We start from the raw sequence: 24,740 nt of genomic DNA, 5'->3' as shown, positions 1-24,740 counted from the left end.
TTAGATACTTCATATGCAATGGGTGGCTAAACTCAACCCAGGTTGGCTCCCTAAGAGAGGTCATTGTTGAGGAGAGGTTCTGAAGATGTCTCCAGAAGCACCAGGTGAAATGACCGTGGGAGCTGAGCATCTCCTCCTCTTCCTCTTGCCTCTAAATCCAGACCCTTAACACAGTGCCGCCTGCTGGCTTCAGTTCCACAACACAGGACTGTGGTTTTCCACTCAGGGCTTCTCTGTCCCAGGTCCCATAAAGGCTTTTTGGGGACACTTTAGTTTCCTTTCTTGATCTTCCTTGCAGCTTGGCCATGCAAAAACCAGACCAAAAACTCAGAAATAACTACAAAGCTTCTACTCCTCTTTTAGAGAGAAATGACCTTCAAGTTTTCTTTTCTCAAGAAGGAGCTGGAAATCAGGGCCAAGGGGACTCAGCTTGTCCTAGGCTTTGAAAGATGAGGACCATCCTGCTCCCTCAAATCAGCCCTCATCAGTGACCTATTTTATTGCATAAACTGAGCAGGCAGCCTGGCTGGAAAGGAACCACTTGCAACTACCCCTAGCTGGATGCAAACCTTCCACCTCTGAGCATGCTCTGCGGATTCTAGAGATTGAAAGTAGACTTATAAATCCATTTGCTCCCAGCCCTGGTTTGTTCTCTGATTAGACTCCAGAAAGGCTGTGTGCTAGATGATTCCTGCAAGTTTTCCATCCCTGGTGAATCCCCAAGCCAATATGTTCGCTCTTGGCTGGTTTCCATTCTTCCACTTCCCCTCATTCTGCCCCAGAAAGGTGATGGAGAAGGAACGGGGCTTGAAATGCACCTTTGGTTTTTCACAGGAGAGGCTGGCCTGGAAACAAGCCATAATGACAATACTTTGTAGGTCCCTGGCACTTTTCCTCCCAAATTGCCTCTTTGCATCAATTATCTTATTAGCTGCCCTTTGCCTTTACCACACTCTGAAAAATAAAATAGAAAACAGATCAAACTACTAAGCATTTGTCCCACTTAGCAGTTCTTATTGTAAGAGGAAAAGTGGAGAGGTAGGAGTGCTTGCAGATGAGTCTAGTATGTTATATGTATTTATGTATAATACAAACGTATGTACATATGATATATAACATCATTATGTATTGTTTATATGTTATTTATTTTACATATACATATATGTTTTATATACACACACACACATACATTGTCATTATTTGCAGTAGTTATTCTCAGGTATGTGCAAGTTACGATCACTGATTTAGTAAATGCTGAATTATTGCTCCCAGGGGAATTACAGGGTTGGGTTCCTGCAAGCTTCTGGTCACACCGCATCAACTGATCCATACATATCCTTGTTTTATGTATGTTGCTGTTTAAAGGCACTGTATTTAATATATGTCTTAGTCTGTTCAAGCTGCTATAACAAACTACTCTAGCCTGGGTAACTTGTAAGCAACAGAAGTTTACTTCTCACGGCTCTGGAGGCTGGAAGTCCAAGATCCGAGTGCCAGTATGGTCAGGTTCTGGGGAGGGCCCTCTTCTGGGCTGCAGATTGCTGACTTCTCATTGTATTCTCACACGGGGAGCAGCAAGAGTAGGCACACTCTTCCATGACTCTTTAAGTGCACTAATCCCATCACGAAGTCCCCTCCTGACCCCATCAATTCTAACACCTCCGAAAGGCCCCACTTGCTAATGTCATCATGTTGTGGGGTAGAATTTCAACATATGAATTTGGCTGGGGGGATACATTCAGTCCATAACACGATACAGTGTTGATTCATTAACACTGAGCTCACCGACAGCAGCACTGCACCTCATCGTAACAAAGCTCATCCACCATGCATTTTCTCTGTAAGGCGCATCCCAGCCCTCTTGGACTTGGGAACACCAGACAGCACTTCAGCGCAATGCCCCGGGGCATTTTAAAGAGCACAGTCTCCAGCAAAGAGCGCAAAAATGTGGAAAAGATGGCATTAAATTGATCTCAAAAAAGAGACGTGTTTGCAGTATGAGAGCTGCAACAAGAGCGCCGGGAGTCGCCTGTTTGGCTTCAGATGGGGACACATGCATTGGGCGACTCCATTTTTTTTTTTCCTGCCCTGCATGTCTGGACGTGACCACGAAGACACTGCAAGTAGTGTCTCTGAGGTTACACATACATCTGATTGACTAGTCAGATTCACAAATATAGAATCTGCGAATAATGAGGAGTGACGTGTGTGAGTGTGAGATGGCTGCATAGTACACGAGGGTCTCACTCACATGTCTGGTGGTTAGCCGGGCTCTTAACTAGGAGCCTAGTTTTCCTCCGCGGGGATAAACTGGACTTCTGGTAGGAACACTCCAGAGGGCAAGCCCCAGTACGCAAGCGCTTATCAAGCCTCTGCTTGTGTCTTATTTATTGGCTTCCTATTGGTGAAGGGACGTCATGTGCAAAGCTCAGAGTTAGCGTGGAAGGGGCTGCACAAGGTGGAGGCCTGCTCACGGAGGTCACCAGTTCTCCCATCTACCATGCTGCTCCAGGGGGCAGAACAGAGCGGGGAGGGGGACAGGAACTGTGAAGGTCACTCATGTTCCCCAGCCAGCACCGACTGGGGTTCAGTTTTCTGTTGCTTTCTCCTCCCTGGTGTCAGGAGGGCCTGGACAGGACACAGGAATGGATGGAGGCAAGTCTTCGAGATTTATCATTCATGGGAACTAAGAGAAGCTTTTTGTTGTTTCCGAAGTGGTCTCAGATTTCTTAGAGTCCACGTCCCAGGGAAGTAGCCATGACTGGACTGTGTGAGGCAAGAAGTGTCCTTCCCGCCCAGAGAACCTGTGACCGCGTTATTTGGTGGTGGTGGGGGGGGGTTCTGCAAGAGCCGTCGGGTAACAGCTCGTGGCGCTTTGCCCTGTATCAACACTGGCCTCGATACTGTCCACTGCTGTGTTTCCCACTCCAGCCTCTCAACAACCCTATGAAGAAGGTGCTGTTACAGCTCCCATTTTGCAAAGGAGGAAATCAAGGAAATCTGAAATGTTAAGTAATTTGCCCAGGCTCACCCAGCTCGAGTTTAGCTGGAAATTGAGCCGAAGTCCATGTGAATCCAAAGCCGGAGCTGTTGACAGAAGATTCTGTCATGAAATTTGTACCATGGGTGAAAATGAGGGTGGGGTGTGCACGCACGCGTGTGCGTGTTGAGGCGAGAAGACAAGTAAAGCTCTTCCCTGGACCCTAGTTGCCTCTTCTTCCAAGGATGAAGTGAAACATGCATTTTCCCAGAGCAGGGAGCATCTAAGGCCGGATTACTTAATCTTTCTGTCTTGTATCCCGAGACTGGCTCTGCCTGCTTGATAAGAGTCAAGCCAAGTTAAGTGTGATGAGTTTCGCCCACAGATGAGGGGAAAAAGAGTCTGTGATCTTGAACCATTCCTTTCCAAATCCAGAAAGAGGCCACTTCAGAAAAGCACATCACCCTCTTTCCAACAGCCTCAACCAAGAGTTTTGCAATCTGTGCTTGATTACCTCCCGTGAAGGGGAACTTGTTACTTCTCAGAGCAATATATCCTCCCTTTGATACCTCTGATGGTTAGAGTGCTGTTCTTTACCTTAAGCCAGGCTTTCTTTTTGGCACCAGATCTGGCCAGGCAGCTGCGTTATATGAGTGGTTGTCCAGAGTAGTGGTCAAGAGTGTTGTCATTAAGGAGAGACAAGTCTGGACTTATACCCTGGTTGGCTCCACCACTCCTGGGACCTTGGGCATGTTAACGAACCTTTCCAAGTCTCAGGAGTGGAAGTAACCTCATAGGATGGTGTTGACGATGAAATGAGGTGGGATACAGACATTGCCCATCTGAAGCCTAGTGCTGTTGATTTCTGTGCCACCTTAACTTTGCTACGTACAGACGCTCAGGGCAGGATAGTGAGCTGGTCAAAAGCACAATCTCTGAAGGGGGAGGAAATAGCTCAGTGGTTAGAGCACATGCTTAGCATGCCTGAGGTCCTGGGTTCAATTCCCAGTACCTCCATTTAAAAGTAAATAAATAAATAAACCTAATTACCTCCCCCTCGAAAAAAAAAAAAAAAAGCACAATCTCTGTAGCCACACTGCCAGGATGTGAAATGTGGCCCCATCATTTACTAGCTGTGTGACCTGAGAGAGATTACCCAACCTCTCTGTGCTCCAGATGTATCCCCTGTGAAAGGGAAATAATCATTGTTCATTGGATCTTTGTGAGGATTGAGTGATTCAGTACCTAGAACTGTGCCTGGCATATAGAAGACACGCAGAAACTGGTCACACACCCAGAGGAGTAAATGAACAGAGTTTAATTAAGAGACAATTTACAGACATGTGAGCAAATCAGCAAGATCAAGGGAAACCAGGATACTGAAACACTCCAGCATCCAACAGAGGGAACCATCGCCATGTCCAGGCCCAGAGGGACAGGGGAGAGAACAGTTATGGACCCAGAGGAGAAAGGGTTATACAGAGAGTTCCTTCTGACAAGAGCTACTACCTTTAGTAGAGCCCTACAGCCCGCCTATGGTGACCAGCAGGAGGGATCCAGGGAATAAATACCCCAACCTCTTTCTCTTTCCTCCCTCCAGTTACCTGCAGTGCCTCCAATTAGACAAACCCAGCCAGAAACCAGAGGGTAAGGGAGCCACTGATGCTGTCCACACAGGCCAGCCTCCCAGGGCACAGAGCAGGGTGGAGGGTGAATGGATCTGGGGAGTGAACAGAAGTTACCCAGCAAAGCTATTTCTATGATTAGTTTGGGCCACACAGTGTAACTATATTTGCCATACAAAAACAGCAAATTGATATGCTTAACCAAATATTATATTATTTGTACCAACAGTCACTATAGCAGGGTGGTCAGAAGGCTCATTTATATAAGGCCCAGCAGGAGTATCTTTGGATATTCCACCTGCTACCACTGTGACCTTGGCAAACCAGGGACTCAGTTTCCTCACCTGTAAAATGGGAATGCTACATCCCCCACCTACGATTTGTGAAAATGCTCCTCAGATGAGAGACGGGGACACTGCCATTTTTTAAATAAGGGATCAATGCCTGTCTCTGCTGTAGTTTTTCATCTCTGGGGCAGAGGAGGGATGAGGGCGATACTTGTGGTCTCTGTGGCATGAGGAGAGTTCGGGCTGCAGATGGTCAATTCTAACTGAGTTTTAATCAGAATGAGTGTCATTGCAACTTGGGCTTCAGGGGCAGCCAGAAGCCATTAAGCTAAATGACTTGTTTTAATACGCAGACCTGACTAATCACATTTTCCTGTTTGGAGCCACGTGTGTCTGTGCACCCCTGCGCAAGTGCAGAAGCTAGTCTTCAGCATTTCTCTTCCTATTCCTCACCACAGTGTAGTTGGAGCAGACATAGGCTCGATCAACAACACAACAAAGACAAGCTTCTACTTGATCCGGGAATCAGGTAATTGACTAGATGGTGCAGGGAGCCCTGAAGAGCATTCCTTCAGCAGTGTCTGCCTTTGTATTTTGTTGCTCAGTATTTGGGTTTGTAGATTCAGGGCTCAGAGGGATTCATAACCCAAGGGAAGGAGGAATGTTAGGGGTACCCTTGTCTAGCAGGAGACATTCTCCCAAGAAGATCAGTTCCAGATGCTCTGCCCTGCCCTAGGTGAGTGCCATGGATTTACTTCTGCAGACTCATTTCAAATGCATGCACCGTTGTGACTTACTGGCTGTGTATCCTTGGACAAATGACTTTACCTCTCTGGGCTTTCCTCATCTGTAAAATTGGATAATAAAGGATCCTACTTTCTAGGATTGTTATGAAGATCAGACAAGATGTTGCCTGTGATATACTTAGTGCGCTTCTGACGCACATTGAGCACAGTCAGGATGGGTTAGGTTGTGCTGCATGAACAAACAATTCTCAACGTTTCAGTGGCTGAAATAACAATTTGTTTCTCACTTGTGCTTCCTGGATAAGGTGGGCTAGCAGAGGGTGTCTACTCCGCATTTGTCCTCACTCAGGGACCCAGACTGACGTGAGCTCTGTCTTCATACATCCATGATTGTCAAGACAGGGAACGGGGAAAGTGGTGAACTAGGCACCCGCTTTAGAATTTCCTGGAAACTTTCATTGGCTGAAACAGGTCATGTGGCCACTTCCAGCTTTCCTATCACGTGGTGGAAAGCCAGAAATACTTAGTCATCAGCACTAATGTCAACCAGAGCAGTCTCAAATGACCCCTGCTTTAGTACAATTACATTGTTATTATCATAATACATAATATATTTTGTTGTTGTTTTTATTTCCATCATTCATCAATATCATGTTTCATGTACATACTCTAGCTTCAAGAATCCTGAGACATTTCCTTCTAGTGCTGAAGTTGGGTTCCCATCTCTTGAGGAAAACATAATTGAGATTATTATTAATAATAACGTAAATTAGTGATAGCTCCCACTTGACAAGGGGGGGATTTGGGCCAGACTGCAGACCAAGGAATCTACATATACCATCTCATTTAATCCTTACATAATCCTATTTTGAGATGGGTCCTATTATTGTCCCCATTCTATAGATGAAGAAACTGAGGTTCGGGAAGGTGAATCCACTTGTCAGGTTTATAAATGGCAGAATGGGCTTGGCCCCCAAACCCATACCCTAAGTTGCCTTGCTGAACTGTCTGCTGAGAATGTGTGGTCTTAGCCTCTGGATCTTTAAATAGAAGTAGGGGTTGTCCAGGTGGGGAGCACTGGAGGAGACACTATGCACCATCATTGCTGACTCACAGAAATAGGGGTTCATCACTGGATCCCTGTCTCTCTTTTCTGTCCTGTTTTCCCCTCCTTCCAGCTCTGCATCACCCCAGGCTTCATCTGCATAAAATTCTCCATTCTCTAAATATTTCATGTCCATTGAAGCCTCTGAGCCTTTGATCAGTCTGTTTCCTCATCTTTTCCTCCATTCTTTGTCTTGCACTCCAGCTCATCCTTTAGGGACCAGCCCCAATTTAACCTCTCTTTAGGAAGACCCACCCGACCCCCACCCCCAGGCAAAGCCAATTTCCATAAACTGCTCCCATGACAATTTGTACAGTAACAAATCTATACCTTTTCTAGACACATACACACACACACACACGTGCACACACATGCCCACACACTTGCAACACAGTCTTTTGAGAGAAGGGAAGAAATTAGCCTTTGTTTTTAATTAACGCTGGTTCTTTCATCTCAACTTTTAATATTGCCACCTCATTTGTCTTATAAAGTACTTAGCTTTGCTTTTAATTAGTGCTGTTTATCGTCACTGAATTTTAATAGTCAGTGCAGGGTCTCAGCAGGCCTTGGTGAGATTGCCTTACAAATGTTTCTTGTCCTCCTGCACCACCTCAGCTTGGGTGGCAGTGTCTCTGAAGTAAAGGAGGGGAGATTTCGGTGGGTGGCTGAAGAAGGTTGTATTTTTTCCAGATCTCAGCCAATTCTGCTTGCCTTTGAGATCCTTATTTGCTCCAGGGGAGCTGGTCTATGAAGACACATAGAGAGTGCTCAGGGGAGTTGCAGTGGCAGAAATTCAATTCTAATTTGCCTTTAGGAGGAAAAAGAGGAACATATTGGCTCGTATGTTCAACCTATGTAGCCAAAAGACCAGGAAAGATTCAGGGGTGGCTGGATCCAGCGTTCCAAGAGCATCATCAGGAATCAGGACCTCTCCATCTCTCATCCTTCATCCCTTGGCAGGCCTTTCCCATGTGGTGGCAAAAGTGACCAATAGCAGCTCCAGGCTTCTGTTCTGCCAGTTTAGCCATCCCAGTGGGAAGAATACTTCTTTCCATACAGTTCCAGCAAATCTTAGGGCAGGCCTTCATTGGTCCAGACTGGGTCATGTGCCTGTTCCTGAACCAATCACTGTAGCCCATGCATGTAATACACTGATTGGTCAGGCATGGGTCGTTGGCCCGCCTCTAGGGACCAGGTTTGGGTGACCTCCATCTGAGCCACACAGATTGACACTGAGAGAGAGATGGTTTCTCAAAGGAAAACTGGGGTGCTGTTACTCAAATTAAGAAGGGGTAAGTGTTGCACAGGCAAAAACAAGAAATCTCTACCCCAGGTGTCCACTGCAGTGTCTCAACTCGGGCCTAAAAAATACCTGGAATTTAGACATTTGTTTTCCTCTCTAGTTCCAGCCTCAAATAACTAACAGTAACCTCCTTGCCTAATACTTAAAAAGCATTTTATATAACCAGGCTGTTAATACTTCAGCTCTTTCTAGCAACCCTGCAAGGTAGGCATGACAAAGATAGGAATTTTTATGTCCTCATTTTACAGATTCAAAAACTGAGGCCTGGAAACTCACTTAGTGAATAGGGGAGCTGGGGTTGGATCCCAGTCCTCTCAAGGGCAGCAATTATCCTACAACAATGGGCTGCATTATGAGTCAGCTTTTGCTGCATAACAAAGCACCCCAAAGCTTAGTGGATTAGAACAATAGTCATTTATTTCTCTCAGGATTGTTTAGGTCAGTGATTGGGCTGAGGTCAGCCCAGTGGTTCTTCTAGGCCAGACTTGGATGATCTTGGCTGGGCTTGTTCATGCCTGTGGTCAGCTTGTATGTTGTCTGGGACTGGCCAGTTTATCATGGGGGCAGTGGCAGAAGCTAGGACAACTGCGATCCCCACAATGTGGTCTCTGAAACCTGCCAAAGTTGCTGAGCAGTGGGGGGTGTGCTCTGTGCCTGCCTTAAAACCCCATAAAATGGGGACTGTCCTGTGGGATTTCTCGAAGACTCATATGGCGGGAGCCGTCGGTTATTGCTGTGTGGTGATGGGAGAACCATGGGGAGCTGACAGTGAATTCGCTGTTTCAAGGCCAGCACAGAGGTACTTCATTTCAGGCATCTCTCAGGCCTGTTCCTGTCTTGTCTTGAACACCAGCCAGCTCAGCATGGAAGGAACCAAGGCTTTGTCTTTCCAGCCCCGACCAGGCTCAGGGGAGGGTGGGGATGTCCCATGTGGCTGCAGTAGCAAAGAGAAGCCAGCAGCAGCCTGCACCCTCTGGATGTACCTGGATGGGTAGGGGATGCTGGAGCTCTGAGAGAGGATGCTGGCATGGCAAGGTGTACAGGCAAGTGAGGGGGGGTACTCAGCGCTGGCAAGTATAGTAGGCAAGAGAGGAGACCACCATCTTTCTCTTTGCTGGTCCAGGTGACCTTGCCTTGGCAAAGATGTATAGGGACCCTAAGTGCCTGGTGAATAGTCACAGCTGGATGCATGGTTGAGACAGAATAGAATATATTCAGCTCACATCTCAAAGCCCTTCTGTGACCCCCACATAACTCAGAGTGGAAGCTTAAATGTCCTAATGATCTGATGTGCTCTCCCACCCCCATTACAGCTTCAGCTCCCGCTCATCTCCCCCTTGCTCACTCCGCACCAGCCACTCTGCCCTCCTTGCCGTTTCTCCAACTTACCAAGCAGATGCTCACCGCAGGGCCTTGGCACTTGCTTTCCCCTCTGCCTGGAATGCCCTGCCTCAGAGATCCACATGGCTCAGTCCATTACCTACTTCAGATCTTTGCTCAAATATCATCTCTCAGTGAGGACCCCCCTGACCACTCATTTAAAATCAAACTTCCCTCTCAATCGCAATTCCCCTTCCCTGTTTTATTTTTCTCTAAAGCACTCATCACTAGCTGACACATTTTACATTTGACTTACTATTTGTTTATTATCTGTCTTCCCCACTAGAAGGTAAGCTCCATGAAGACAACAGTTTTCCTCTTTTTTTCACTAGTTTATTTTAATGCTGTATCCCCAGGACCTAGAACAGTGTCTTGCACATAGTAATCGATGTTCTATAAATATTTTTTGATTCTTCCCATTTGTCAAGAGAAGCTGGCAATCTGTATTTTTAATTAAATCCTGTGCTTTTAAAATATTGGCTTAATTTTACTTTTAAAAAATACTGCACGGGCCAAACAAAACATATTTTCTGCTTGGATCCTGTTCATGGATCCCGTACTCCACCCGTTTGGAGCCATTGGTGGAAGTTGCATTTCCCACACGTCGGATAGTCTGAGTGATTTTATTTTTCCAGATTAGTAACTGAGCATTGATAGGCTGGATGCAAGGGAAGAAGAAAGGGGCAGGAAGAGAGAGATGGAACTGACTGGTGGCTACAGGTTCTGGTGCGAAGTATCTGGATTAATTCCAATACCGTGGGGCTGGGAGGCCGACTGTGGCATTGAACTCCACTCAGACAGCCACAGCTCACACTGGGTCCCTGCAGTGCCCTGAAGTGCCACATACAGCCCCTGCCAGCCCAGCCCAGCCCCGTGTTGCACTTAGATACCTGCTGTGTTTCTGCAGCTAAATGGGTTTTCAGGGCTGGTTTTTTTTTCAGTTCAGCTAAAACCAGCAGAAGACCTTGGGGATTCTGGGGAATGGAGGCTCAGTTCCTTGACAAACAGTGTTAAAGGGAGCCGGGGGAGAAGTCTGTAGAACAAAATGCATGGGGATAAAGACAAGGTTCTGGAATCTAGCCTTTCTGGGCTTGAGACAGGGTCTTCCTGTTATCTTAAGCCACAGGGTGACATAAGGGTTAGTACCAAGCTGTGGAGGTGGGCGCATCGGGAACAAGGCCTGGCTCTGCCACTTACATGCAGATTTATTGAGTGCCCACTGCACTCACTGAGCTCTAGGTCTTGTGTGAAGATTTATTGAGCACCTACTGGCTGCAAAGTGATAATTTAGGGCCCCTTGTTCAAATACTATAAAGGATTTCTAGATGATGACAGCGGAGCATTAAGACAATTGCAGGCCTGTCTAAGCACACAGTCCTTCTAAGCTTGGTCCTTCTATGCATGGGGCCCTGTGCGACTGTATGGGTCACAGGCTCATGAAGTTGGCACTGCGTGCACTGGAGTTACAACTGTTGAACAAATACAGACCCAGGGCCTTGTTCTCACAAATATTATAGAATAGGTAGGGAGACAAACAGCAAATAAATAATAATAGTAATTGCAAATCATGATAAATATTAAAGGAAACAAACAGGATGTAGTGAGAGTAAGTAAGGGGTGAGAAGTGACTTAGAGAGTGTAGTCAGGGAGGGCTTCTTGGAGAAGGTGACATTTGAGCAGAGACTAGCAGAGCATGAGAAGAAACCAGCCGTGCGAGAGCGAGAGGAAGATGCTATCCAGGCAGAGAAGCAGCAGAGGCAAAGGCCTGGCAGCTGGAATAGGCAGCGCGACTGGAGCATGGTCTGAGATACAGGAAGGGCAGGCAGGTCGTGATAGTTCCTTGAGGTCAGAGTCTTAAATCTTACATGCAATGGGCAGCCCTTGAAGCACTTTATTATTATTTTTAAATTATCTCTTTAAAAAGCCATTTATGTTTGTATAGCTAACATATCCAAGTGGTTGCGAATACAAAGCGTAATAATGTGAAAATTCTCATCTCAGTCCCGGCTACCCAATGTCCCTTCCCCGAGAGGCAAGCAATGTGACCCGTTTCTTGTGAGTTCTCTGCAGAGACACTTTATGCATATACGGCCCCAAATCACATGCACATGTCCTCCTTTCCCTTGTGCACACGAATGGTGTTGTTCTGGAACACGGCCCTACATCTTGGCTTTTCCAGCAGACAGTTCATCTTGGTGATCAGTCCACATCCGTCGTAAAGAGCCTCATTATTCTTCGCAGCTGTGCGGTCCTCCACCGCATAGATGCACCAACACTCGGCCAGATGGTGCTCATCATCAGGCATTTAGATTCCTTCATCGAAAGAGTTTAAGCAGGCCTTTGGGAAGCCTACTTTAACACTCTCTATGACTCAGTTGCTCATCTGTGAAATGGGATGAGAAGAACGTCTACCCCCGAGGGCTATTGTGAGGATTAAATGAGATAAAACCTGAAAGGCACTTAGCAGGTACCAAGCCCTTGATACCTGCCACCATTGATTCTGGCTTTTGTCACTCTGGTTCCTGAAGACTGTTCTTCGGGGCTCGTACCAGGGGTGTGGGGGGCCTTGTGCCCAGGAGATACACCCTCTTACTTCCACCTGCATTTTCACCCCCAGCTGGGATGTGGACACATGACTTCCCTCCTCTGGGCCTGTTACTCCAGGTGTTCAGATAGCCTCAGTTACTCAGACTTCCCTCTCCAGGCCCAGGTGGTTGACCAGGACTAGGAGTCCAATCCTGGGATGTTACACTTTGAGAAGCCTCGGTGGCAAAGCTGAAATGATCAGTGCTGCCCAGGGTGGCTTCGGGCCTGGAGAGAAAGAGCCGGGTGGGATCCATGGGGCGGCCAGCAGTGAGTTTGGACTTGACAGGCAGAATTTTAATAGGAAATGAATTCCCAGAGTGCATGGCTGAGCGCAGGAAAGGGTGGGCAAGCCAGAAGGGCAACAGAATTTGGAGATCAGAGTTCCTAGAAGGGGACTGTGTACCCCTTGCCCCAGCTCCCCCTACCCTCTGGGACCCTCCAAGGGCAGTGTTGCATTTCTGCCGCAAAGCAGGAGGTAAGGCAATCAGAGGAACGTTCGCTGTCCAGATCCAGGGCAGCCGGGGAAGCTCATTACCGGAGACTGAGGCTCTCTGTACCCTGCAGAGGCTTGGGGTCCCCAGGGGGGCCGGGGCAGTCTCATTCAGCTCTTGGCACAGGCAATAATGAGATGTTAAGGTTCTTTTCAGCAGACTTCCTTCACAACAGGGGCCATCTCTCCCCCTACTTTTTTTTTTTTTTTCTGTTTTCAAAGCAGAAACAATGAAATGGTCATATTAACCTGGGAAGATTATGTTAACCACACAGGAGCAGGCGAAATGGCTTTTCTGTAAGGGGCCTTTTCTCTTCTGTGTCCAACCATCAGCCCTGCTCTGGCTTCACCCACCCAAAGGCTTAATAATTGCACTGACTGCATTCTCTCCCTGTTTACCTCCCAACTTCTCATCTATTCAGCTTCCCAGGAAAAAAAAAAAAAGACTGTGTTATAACAAGATCGTCAGGGAAATCAGGACCCACTGGACAAAGTGACCTACCTTCGAAAGCTTTTTAAAAAAATAAATTAAATGTAATCTCCTCTAAAAATAAATACAGCTAATTACCTCCCCCAGCCAAAACAAAACAAAACAAAATAATTAAATGTCATCTTCATCGTCTCTTTCCCCTTACTCTTTGGCTAAAGCTGGAGGAGGGGAGATTCGGAGAGAATGAAATCTTGGCGACGTTCAGCTGGACTGACTTAGCATTGATGGAGACTCGTTCATGTGTTACACAAATATTTATTAAATGCAGGCGCTGTTCTGGGTGTTAGAGATTAAGCAGGGAACAAAGCAGAAGGAATTCTGCAGGAGACTTACATTTTAGCAGCGAGATGACCACCGTGGGCGTGCTGTTGTCACAAGCCGTGGTTTGTGTTTGTGGCGCTCTCCCTGGCCACTGCATAGAGCACAGGTTGAAGTGGGCCAGAGGTGGAGGCAGGGAGGCCCATGAAGAGCCTCCCGTCGTCAGCCAGGCGGGGGTGGGAGTGGCTCGGATCAGCATATTCAGGCAGAGAGCATTGGAAGATTGCAGGTTAATTAGGAAGATCAAGCCAATGTGACCTTCTGATGGTTTGGGTGTAGAGTATTAAAAAGAAAGCAAGCCAGGGATGATGCTAACATTTGGGACCTCACAATGCTAAGAGGCGGGGGTTTTGGTTTTTTTTCTTTTCTGTCTGACCAAAGCCAAGTTGACTAGTACATGAGTCAGATGACATCCTCCAGTAGAAAGACCCTGGACTAGAGTTAAGAGCTCTGAGCACCCCCTCCTGGATATGTGGCCTTGCATCAACAGTGAATGGGAGGAATACAGATTAAAGGGAGGGAGCTCTTCGCTCTGATTCATTTCTGCCACAGGGGGGCTGTGACTCCAGCAGGTCACTTCCCCTCTTGGTTCCCCATCTGGAAAGTGGAGAAGCTGGATGTAGTTCCATTTCTTCTCCGTATCCCCCAGAGTGCTTGGCATAGAGCAGGGTCCTGAGAAGTAAGAGGCGATTGGATAACTGTGTGATGCTCTTCCGGGCTTACGTTTTCCAGGAGCACCAGACTTCTGCCATGACTGACACCGTGTTCAGCAACAACTCCAATCGTTGGATGTGTCCCAGTGACCGACCCCTTCAGTCAAAGTAAGTTGCTGGGTCTTCTTGGGAGCGGTTTGCTTTGGGGGCAATGAGGTCCTGATCTGCACTTGGAGGAGGAAAGGAAGAGCAAGGAAAGAAATAGAATTTCCCCCCCCTGGGGCTGAGAGAGAAAAGAACCTGGTGGGAGTTCTGTCATGGACACTTCTCCACTGATTCTACTGCTTTGCAAGGTTGGAGTAACAAGATTAAATTCTGAGCTCTGTGCCCTAAATTAGAGGTGGTCTGGAAAGAGCACAGACCTGGTGGTTAGAATCAGACTTGGTTGCTTCTTGGTCTGAGCTAGTGTCCTGAGTGATCATCAGTGAATCTCTTTCCCTTCTTTGGGTCTCAGTTTCCTCATCAATTAAGTAAGGAGGTTGGACTGGATCAGAGGTTGCAAACTGGCAGGCCACCAGCCGACTCTGACTTGCAGAAAGGTGTTTTTTATTTTTGGCCTGATTATTTAAAAATTGGAAAATTCCACATCAAAGTAACTTTACATTCTGCACCCAGTAATTATTATACCTGAATCAGTGGTGTGCTGGATCCACACCATGGTGGCTCAGGAGAACTGATGTTAAATTTTCAGGAATTTTGCAAGTCAGTTGTTAAACATGGCCATTATTAAAAATTAAGTTATATGGTTTTATAATTAAATGATATTAAACACAAAAGTAGTGACTATTCAACATTAACCACTTCTTAATTATTTTACTACATTTTGTTATTCTCTGTTACTGGTGTCTTTTATATCTGTATGGTGAAATACTATGTAACAGTATACTACTGCATGTTTCTTCCCAGTTCTGCATTTAGTGGCCTTGTGGAGGTACTCACAATCAGCCACAGTGGGGGCTTTTTTTCTGCAGAGATTCAACTGTTAAACATTTACCAGCACATCACTGCCTGAAGCCCCTGATAATCTAAGTTCATCGTTCCTGCAGATTTTCACTCATAAGGTCTTGTTTCTTTGAATGCTTGGTAATTTTTTATTGTGAGCTCAGTCTGTGAGAATCCTGGGGATCTACCTTGGGAATATTTTTTTTCAGACAGATTTGCATTTGCTTCTGCCAGGAATCAGGTGTGCTCACCCAGGATGACCTGAGCTCCTTTGGAGGGTCCTGACTCAAAGTGGGGGTCTCAGATTAAGCTTCCGCACCTTGCTCATAGCTCCCTGTTCTGGATTCAGTTTGCTGGGTTTTCTTTTTCTTTCTTAAAAAACTGCCTTATAAAGTTAAAATTAATGTACCTCCAACAGTACACATTTAAAGTCCAATTTGATCATTTTTACACATGTGTGTATATTCATTCCCCTTTGCAGCCTCTCCTTCCTGCCCCCCCTCTTCCTTCCCATCCTTCTTTCTGTAACTATAAATTAGTTTGCATTTTCTAGAATTTTATATAAATGGAATCATTCAGTATTGTACTCCTTTTTTGAGGGGAGATGTCTTTTTTTCACTTGGCATAATTATTTCACAATCCATCCATATTGTTTTGCATAGCGATAGTCTATTCCTGTTTATGGCCAAATAATATTTCGTTGTGTGGATGTACCACAATTTGTTTATCCATTCATCTATTGATGGACATTTAGGTTGTTTACAGTTTGGAACTAGTACAAATAAAATTTGTATAGACATATGCTTTCATTTCTCTTGAGTAAATTCCTAGGAGTTGAAGGTCCCAGTGGTATAGTACAGGTATGTTTAACTTTTTAAGCAACTGCCAAACTGTTTTCCAAATGGGTTGTACCACTTTAAATTTCCACCAGAAGCGTGTGAGAGTTCTGTGTCTCTACCTCCTCACCGACACTTGATATGACTAGTCTTTTCCATTTTAACCATCCTAATGTGTGCGGAGTGGTATTTGTTCTGAGATTTTAGTTTGCACTTTCCTAATGACTAACGATGTTGAATATCTTCTCATGTAATTTTGCCATTATATAACCTCTTTGTTAAAATGTCTGTTCAAATACTTTGTCCGTTTAAAAGTCAGGTCATTTATCTTCTTGTTATTAAGTTTTACAAGTTTTTTTTCCATAATGTTATAGGTTAAAATCCTTTTTTGGAGATGTATTTTGCACATATTTTTTCTCAGTCTATGACTTGCATTTCCTTTTTCTTAACAGAGTCTTTTGAAGAGGAAATGCTTTTTTACTTTGAGGAAGTCAATTTTGCTTATTTATTTTGAAGTGGGGAAGGAATGTAGGAGAATTCCCTTACTTTCTAGCAGCCCTAGAACCGCATTAAAAAAAATGATTTGCCCTCATTTATCGAGACCCTAATTATACATTGGTGAAGGGTTTTTGGAATATTTAGTCTACTCATACTGTCTGAAGCACTACTTCTGTTCACTGCTTCTACCTAAAACCTCCTCCAGTTCAACGAGTTTTACAGTTTTGAAGACATCATTGAACTCTGCTGGTTTCCTTTTTGAAAGGAAACTTCTAGTTTCCAAGCCCTTCCCATGATGTCCTCTTGAAGCCAAACTTATTTGGCAGAGAATATTCTATCAGCCAAAAATTATATGCCTGTATTATAAACAGTTGCCTGAAGGTGGATGGGGTAAAATACTTATTTTATTTAAGAAATGTCAGCTAATTAAAATCCCATCCATCAGAGTTTACTTTAGTCAGTATGAAGCCAAACAATTTGCCTTACAATTAAATTAGAATTATTCAAAGGGTCTGGCTGCAGGTTCATTAAAGTGCTCCCAGGCTCCTGTGAAACATCTTGGCATTCTGAGTGCATCCGGCTGGCTTGATTACTACTGCATTTTCTTCAGATATTAAAATTATTTTCCAATAAATGCTAATGGGTGAATTATAGTCACCACACATGCTGTCTAGTCTGCTGCAGTGGTGATGTGCTAATGCAGATGCTTCTAATGTCTTTCTCCAGGAAATTAGGAAATCTAGTCTTAATTAACTGCTGGCCGGCCAGATACATTTACGGCTTTTGTGATTTTTCAGATGCCATCCTCTCTCAGCCTCCTTGAATGTAACGATGGTGCTGGGAACATAATTGTGATTGTGTTTGAAAGAAGTGAACGCATCTGCCTCTTGCACGGGCGGGGCAGTGGTTCAGCTCTCTGTGTTGGGAATAAGGGGGAGAAATGCTGGTCTCTGATATTTCTCTATAGCTTTCAAGTCTGCAAGCCGGAGAGCACCAGAGATGAGAGGTGGAAACTGAGGCATGAAGAGAAGACATGGCAGTGCATCTAGTAAATGAAGATGCTGGTCTTCTTTTTAGAATGAGAGGACCCACATCCCCAAATGGGGCACTGCAGAGTCTACTTTGGGAGGTCCAGTTACTGTTCAGGGCTCATTGCCCTACCCCAATGTGCTCTTTATCCCCCAGTGTTTGAAACCAAGAATGATGGTGGCCCTGTTACCATTAAGTGACTCCTCTTTGGTGCCTCACCAAAAAAACCCATCATTCAAATACGTAAATGATCAGATTGGTTAATTAATAAGTTGAACTAATTGATCATTTTAATCAAAGCTGTAGATTATACACATTGGATACATACATACATTGCAGCAGTCTCATTTTAGATGTGCTGGAATAAGAGAATAATGACTGGGAAAAAAAATAGAAATAGGTCATTGTAATTTAACCTGTGTGGCGTTGCATCCAGACAGTGTTGGCATTGTTATGAGATTTTTCTCCCTAACTTTATTCATTTTTTTCTTTCTCTCCTTTCTTTGCCTGCCTTCAGTGACAAAGAACAGTGAGTACTTTATGATACTTTTATTTTTCTACAGATTGAGTTTTATCCCTTTTCTCATCAAAGTGGCTTGCCCCTAAAGAGAGATGATTCAAAGAGGAACTAGCAATTTTATGTATCTTTAAAAAAAAAACACTCCTCTTCAGAAAAAAAATTATGAAATTTCAAGAAAAAAATCTCGATAGAAGGATGGAAAGTATTCCTTAGGAGAACTCTCAGCTGAATTCTTGTGGGTAACTTGTGGGGTTCAGCAAATTTATTAACCCCCTGTGCCTCTGTTCCTGCAGCATTTTGCCTGGGAACACTGTTCTTAGATAAAGAAAATATTAACTCAAATAGCTGCCATCATCAGTCAAAGATGGTGATGAACAGAACAGAGCTTGTGGGAAGTTTTGTGCTGTTCTCTGTCACCTCATGGGAGGTCAGACTGATTTCCCAGTGAAATGACTTTGACTCAGAGGTCCGATCTTTGCTCATAACTTTTGTGTTTTAATTTGGACTCATTTCCTAAATATGCATGACAGATTGGATGCTGGGTCCAATAAATGAACAGTCAGGCTGCAAAGCACACTGGGCTTTGGTTGTGTGTGCACAGTCAGAAACTAGGGGAAGGTCATTTTTACCCTCCCCGTGATGGGGAAGTTATAACAGAGCCACAAGCACAATGCTCGGTCTGGCCTCAGAACACCCAGGTCTGAGTCCTGCTCTGGGACTCAATGTCAGTGTGGCCTTAGGGCACTGCCCTCCACCTCCTTGAGCCCAGGCCATCTCCTTTGTTACATGGGTATGGTAACCCTGAACTTTCACCCTCACCGGGAGATGGTACAGTCAAATGAGATGCATGAGAAAGTTTTGTCAACTGTAAAGCAGCAGATGAAGTCAGAGGAAGGTGTGGATCACAACCTTGCCTTACCCTATTGTGTATATATGTGCGCGCGCGCACACACACACACACATACACATACATTGTGTATGAGTGCGTGTATACATGGTGTGGTAAGATTCTGGTCAGGCAAGATCTTTTTATGAAGATGGTGAGTATATTATTCAGACACGCTAGGAAGAGATGCTGAAATGTTGTCCGATTGTAAATAAGAACATCGCAAGAGAGAAGTTCATGACTTCAGAGGGTCCCAAGCTCTTAAGACTCCCTGAATGCTGAAAGTTGAAAGGTAGAGTGTATATCCATCCTCCTTCCCTCCCTCCCTCCCTCCTCCTCCTCCTCCCCTCCTCCCATCCTCCCTTGCTTCCTTCTCTAACACTCACCCAGGGCTTACTACGTATCATGCGCTGTGCTAAGCACCAGGAATACAGGTTTGGCCAAAGTTTGAGTGGATGTCTAGAGGGGTTTACAAACAAACAAACAGCCAGTCACCAACAAATACATTTTATTGTGCATGGAGCGACACTAGCAGAATCACAGTGGCTGGAGGGAGCACAATGAAGGGCACCTAGCCCAGACTTTGGGTGATGATGGGAGAGCTTCCTGGAAGAAGTAATGTGCAAGCTGAGACTATGTAAAGGAGGCGCAGATAGAGAAGAAACAGAGGAGTTCCAGGTAAAGGAACAGCATGTGCAAAGTCCACATATGAGAGAGAGCGTGGAATTTTTAGAAAAACTGAATGGAACTCATTCTGGCTTAAAAGATGATCAGGATCCCGAGATCCTCTTAGCTTTCTGAAGGGGGTTGGGGGACCACAGCATCCTTTCAGCACCCTCTTTCGTCTGGGAGGGGGCCTCTATGCCAGCAGGGCTTGTGTGAAATGTTTTGTGATATAGAAGCCCCTCCTCCCACACCCCCCTCCTCTTCAGGATTCATTAAAATCTCATTCACTGAGCTGTGAAGAGACTTCTGCTGACACCTGCCTATGCCGGCATCCTGGGGGAAGGGAGGGGATAAGAAGAAGAAAAGAAAGAAAAAAGATTAATTTTCTGCACACTACTGCTGTTTAATGCTTCAGAGCCTTCATGCCCTGACAGCATTTCCATCATCCCACTCCTTTTGGGAGTTATAATATATTAATAGAGACATCTGGTGGGTATTTATTACGTGACTATTGTGTGCATGAAATGAAGAATCTAGGTGGGAGGCAGGAAGGAGGGGGAGTCTGCCCTTTGCCGTGTTTTAGGGGGAAAACGTCTGTGAGGGGCTTCCATCTGGACTAATTTCCTTTTGTATTAGAGGCCACTGATGCTGGTTTCAGTGGGAGGGTACCTTCTGACCATCTCTAGATGCACCTAAGCAGGTGCATTCAGGTCAAGGGTGAAGGACATCCAGAATGCTGGTTTCTCGAGCCTCGGACCATACTCTCTCCAGTCATCTTTCTTGGCAATTCCCGTCCGTCCTCTGAGCACCAGGCATACCGAAGATAAGCGGGTCAGCTGCAGTGATCCTCAGACTTTTTGTTAGCAGCAAAATTCTTTCTTTGAAAAATATTTTATTCTGAAGCTAAATATATAAGACAGGTAAAGAGTGGAGCTGGATACAGAACTTTAGTGGCTGAAAACATTAAGCATACCATGGTTCACTCTATGCAACTGTAATTTAAAACAATACCAAACTGTAAAATAAATGTGGGGAGTTTAACAAGCTTCACTTAATTTGTTGCTGCTGCCAGAGTGGATAGTGTATCAGTTATCTTTTGCTGTGTAACAAGCCACCTTAAAACTCAGCGGCATAGAACAGTTGTTTATTGTCAGGAATCTGGGCTTGGCTGGTAGCTCTTCTGATCTTGGCTGGACTTGCTCATCAAAGGGTTGGCTAATCTAGGATGGCAGGGGGCTGGAGTGAGTCAGCTCTGCTCCACATGCCTCTTGTCCTCCAACAGGCTGTCCTGGGCTCTTTGTCATGGTGGTGGCAGGGCTGTAAGAATAAGCAGAAACGCACAAGGCCTTTGCAGGCTTAGCCTCCGGACGGCACAGCCTCTCTCCCCTGCATTTTATTACTCAAAGTAAGCCTCAGATCCAGGCAGGATTCAAGGGGTAAGGAAATAGACTCTGACCTTCTACTGGGAGCAGTTTCAAATTCATAGGGCAAAGGGTATGGATACCTAGAAGGGTGAAGTATTGCGGTCATCAATGCAATAAACCGTATTTCATGCTTTTATTAAATGTCAAATACTAAAATTTTTTTTTAATTTGTAATTTTTTCTTATGTTTCTTTCTTTCTTTCTTCCTTTCTTTCTTTCTTTCTTTCTTCCTTTCTTCCTTTCTTCCTTTCTTCCTTTCTTTCTTCCTTTCTTCCTTTCTTTCTTCCTTTCTTCCTTTCTTCCTTTCTTCCTTCCTTTCTTCCTTTCTTTCTTTCTTCCTTTCTTCCTTCCTTCCTTTCTTTCTTCCTTTCTTCCTTCCTTCCTTTCTTTCTTCCTTTCTTCCTTTCTTCCTTCCTTTCTTTCTTCCTTTCTTTCTTTCTTCCTTCCTTTCTTTCTTCCTTTCTTTCTTTCTTTCCTTCTTTCTTTCCTTCTTTCTTTCCTTCTTTTCTTTCTTTTCTTTCTTTCTTTCTTTCCTTCTTTTCTTTCTTTCTTTCTTTCTTTCTTTTTCTTTTCTTCTTTCTTTCTTTCTTTCTTTCTTTCTTTCTTTCTTTCTTTCTTTCTTTCTTTCTTTCTTTCTTTCTTTCTTTCTTTCTTTCTTTCTTTCTTTCTTTCTTTCTTTCTTTCTTTTCTTTTCTTTTCTTTTCTTTTCTTTCTTTTCTTTTCTTTTCTTTTCTTTCTTTCCTGTTATCCTTGCTTTGCTAGTGTTGGGACCCCAGCATTGCCATCTGGGCTGGAGGGCCTGGGTCCCTGCCCACTCTGTCCCTCCACGGCCCACTCCCCTGCAGCCCTTTGAGGACCCTCCAGGGAAACTACAGATGACAGGTTGAAAACCATGGCTTAGACAGTTTTAGGGACTGGGAGGCAGGTGCCCTTCACTGATTTCTCCAGAAAGCATTGACCTAAGTATGTGAATAAGAGTGGAGACGGGCCAGCCCTCCTCGCCCGGACCTGTCCCAGCCATAAGCCAGGAGTCTGTCCTCATGCAGCCACTGGGGGTCAGGAGTAGCTTCTGAGGGTCCCAGCAGGAACAGGCATGACATCGTTCCCACTTATCAGATCTGGAAACTGACAGTCAGAGTGGTTCTGAGCCCCCGTGCACACTGCTAATAAGCGACAGACACAAGATTCCAAACTTGAACTCCACCCGGTCAAGGAAGGCTCACGCTGGCGCACAGTAGGCCCTCTGGGCATTTGCCGGATTTGACATGGTTCTCTGAGTAACTTGTCCAATACTTTAATAAGATCCCAACACTGGACTCTGGTCTTAAGGACGTGGAGCTGGAATCCTGTGCCCAGAGGCAAGGGCGCCACTGCCCTGTCATGGGAGCACCCTCAGAGTCTCCATGCTCACAGCGCTCCCCAGCCCAGAAGAGGCCCAGATGGGCCATGCTCTCCCTTGAGAGCAAAGGCTTTGGTATGAAAAACCATCTCATTTCCCTCTGTTTGCTTTTGAAATTAAAACATGAAAATCCACAGGAGGCTTGCGAGTCCCCACTGAGATCAGTTGGTGACATTTTCAAACACTGGATGAGGTGTTTGTCAACAGTGTGTTTTGGAGCAGAGGGAGGGGGCGGGGTCTGGAGAGAGGCTGGCAGCCTCCAGCAGGCCTTCTGCTCATCTGCAGATGGAGGCAGTTATCCTAGGAGGGCCTCTTGGGGAACCCCCACTCCTGCGTATGTTTCTGGAGTCGTACACTTCCTGTGTGTGCTGACCCCAGCGAGTTGTGAGGTGGGGTGCGAGGCATTGGCTTCAGGTCTGACCCGTGGCTGACTGTACCCCTGACCAGACTGTGAGTTGTGGGAAGGTGCCCTTGAAAGGGTCTCCACTGGGTATGAGGCCCAGTATCTCACCGGTGCTCTCACTGAGCTGCTTTGTAAGGCAGGAAATGAATGGAGGGGCAAGCTGGTGCTGGCTGTTGGCTGGAGGCCTCAGTTCGTCTCCACACAGGGCTGTTTGAGAGTCCTCATGACATGACGGCTGATTTCCTCTCAAGTGAATGACCCAAGAGACCAAGGCAGTAGTTGCAATATGTTTTGTGACTTAGCCTTGGAAGTCACCTGCTGTCACTGCCATTGTATTTAGCTGGTCACACAGGGCCAGCTGGGATTCAGTGTACAAGGGGACAACATAGGGAAGGTGTGAATACCAGGAGGCAGAGATCCTTGGGGACCATCTTGTAGGCTGGCTAGCATATTGATCTTCCTTCACATCCTCAGGCACACTGCCCACTCGTAATTTTTTAAAACTCTGTGGCCCAAACCAAACTTATTTGTGCCAGGAGGGGGCTGGGGTCAACCAGGATCCAGGGCTTCAGGCCACCCTCCCAGAAGTGTTTCCACTTCAGCTGTAGAAGCTTCTTTTCCTGAGAACACCATTATCCTCCAGGTTTCCATGAACTTCCTGCAAATGCCACTTCCAGAGTGCCTGCCATGTGCTGAGCACTTTTAAGAAATGAACTCATCAGAACCCTAGGAGGGAGATGTGTGTGTCCCATTGTACAGAGGAGCAAACTGAGGCTCTGAGAGATGGATATTTTTTGCTCAGAGTCTCCCAGCAGGGATTTGAGGTGACGTTTACCAGACTCCAGGGACTAGAGCCTAACCACTACTCCACACTGCCGACTCCCTCTCCAGCCTCACGCCTTCCCAAATTACCTTTCAGGCTTCAGACGGGATGGTCTGTCCATCCCAGTGGTCAGCCCGACCGACAGAGGAAGCAGGAAGAGCTGACCGATGAGGAGAAGGAAATCATCAACAGGGTGATTGCTCGTGCCGAGAAGATGGAAGAGATGGAGCAGGAGCGAATCGGGTGAGACCTGTTGCTTCCCAACCGTTCTGAGAGCCACCAAGGGCCAGGGGGCCATGCTGCCCAGGCAGGGTGTGCTGGGGTCGGGCAGCACGAGCTGCCTTTGGGGCTTGTCATCTGTGATCTGTGATATGCTGAGCCACCCACCCGGGCAGAACTGGAATCCCTGTTGCATGAGCTGGGAGAGCTGGGCTAGGGGAAAGAGAATAAAGGAGAGACTGGACTGCGGGCTGGAGGGGGAGGTGGGTTCTTGGCTGGTGGGGAGGGGGAATCTCCTGATAGGGGGATGGGAGATTGGCGATAAGGAGGAGAAAGGATGCGTCAAAGAGACACTATGTCAAAGAGAGAGCACGTCTGAAAGGAATTATTTGAGAGAATTAGAGATATCCATCCTGAAGGGAGCCTGCGTGTGAGGCAGCAGAGGTTAGCCTGGTGGGTCTGGACATGAAGAGCCCAGGGCTCCATCCCAGCTCCCCACTTGCCGGCCGTGGATCCCGGGCACGTTGCTTCACGTCTCTGAGCCTCAGTTTGCTCTCCCACAGCGTGGGGGAAATAGCAGTGAGCAGCCCACAGGATGGTCGTAAGGAGTGAGTGTAATGAAGCATGTGTGGTTCCTGGCCCAGGCCTGGTCATGCTTTGTGTTTTAACGCATGGTAGGAAGAAGGGGAAAAGTGGGGTTCGGAGGGCAGAGATACAAAAACACGTATGGGAGAGAGACACGGGATGTGAGAAGGATGTGATGTGTGTGTGTGTCAGAGAGGGACACATCAGTGAGCCGGGACGGTGTGAGGGGGGGAGGAAGGGGTATGTAGGTGGGCTTGGGAAGCAGCGGGGAGGGGGATGTGGGAGATCATCGGAGTCGGGGAAAGAGGTGGGGGGGGCCTGGGAGAAGAGGAGGGCGAATGTGTGTAAGGAGAAGGGAGTCTTGGCATAGGTGGAAACTTCCATTGCCAGGAGGCAGGAGGCCACTGAGTGGTCCTCCAGGACTGAATCTTGAATGGGAAATGAGAAGGGGGTGCCCCCTCCTCCTCCTCCAGCCTCCTCCCCAGATC

General features: G+C 46.2%; 1 protein-coding gene across 1 annotated transcript in view; it reads left to right on the top strand.

Moving 5' to 3' along the window:
* Positions 1–5,339: 5,339 nt before the first annotated feature.
* RPH3A (rabphilin 3A) overlaps positions 5,340–24,740 on the top strand; it is a 64,490-nt gene continuing 45,089 nt past the window's right edge. Inside the window, exons 1-4 of the mRNA XM_072953313.1 lie at positions 5,340–5,421; positions 14,043–14,131; positions 17,846–17,857; positions 23,545–23,691. Of these exons, the coding sequence (XP_072809414.1) occupies positions 14,061–14,131; positions 17,846–17,857; positions 23,545–23,691 (230 nt within the window). The 5' untranslated portion in view covers positions 5,340–5,421; positions 14,043–14,060. The remainder of the gene's footprint in view (positions 5,422–14,042; positions 14,132–17,845; positions 17,858–23,544; positions 23,692–24,740) is intronic.

This window comes from Vicugna pacos, chromosome 32 (genome assembly GCF_048564905.1).
Source record: "Vicugna pacos chromosome 32, VicPac4, whole genome shotgun sequence".
Taxonomy (NCBI): domain Eukaryota; kingdom Metazoa; phylum Chordata; class Mammalia; order Artiodactyla; family Camelidae; genus Vicugna; species Vicugna pacos.
This window is presented reverse-complemented; position numbering and strand designations above follow the sequence as displayed.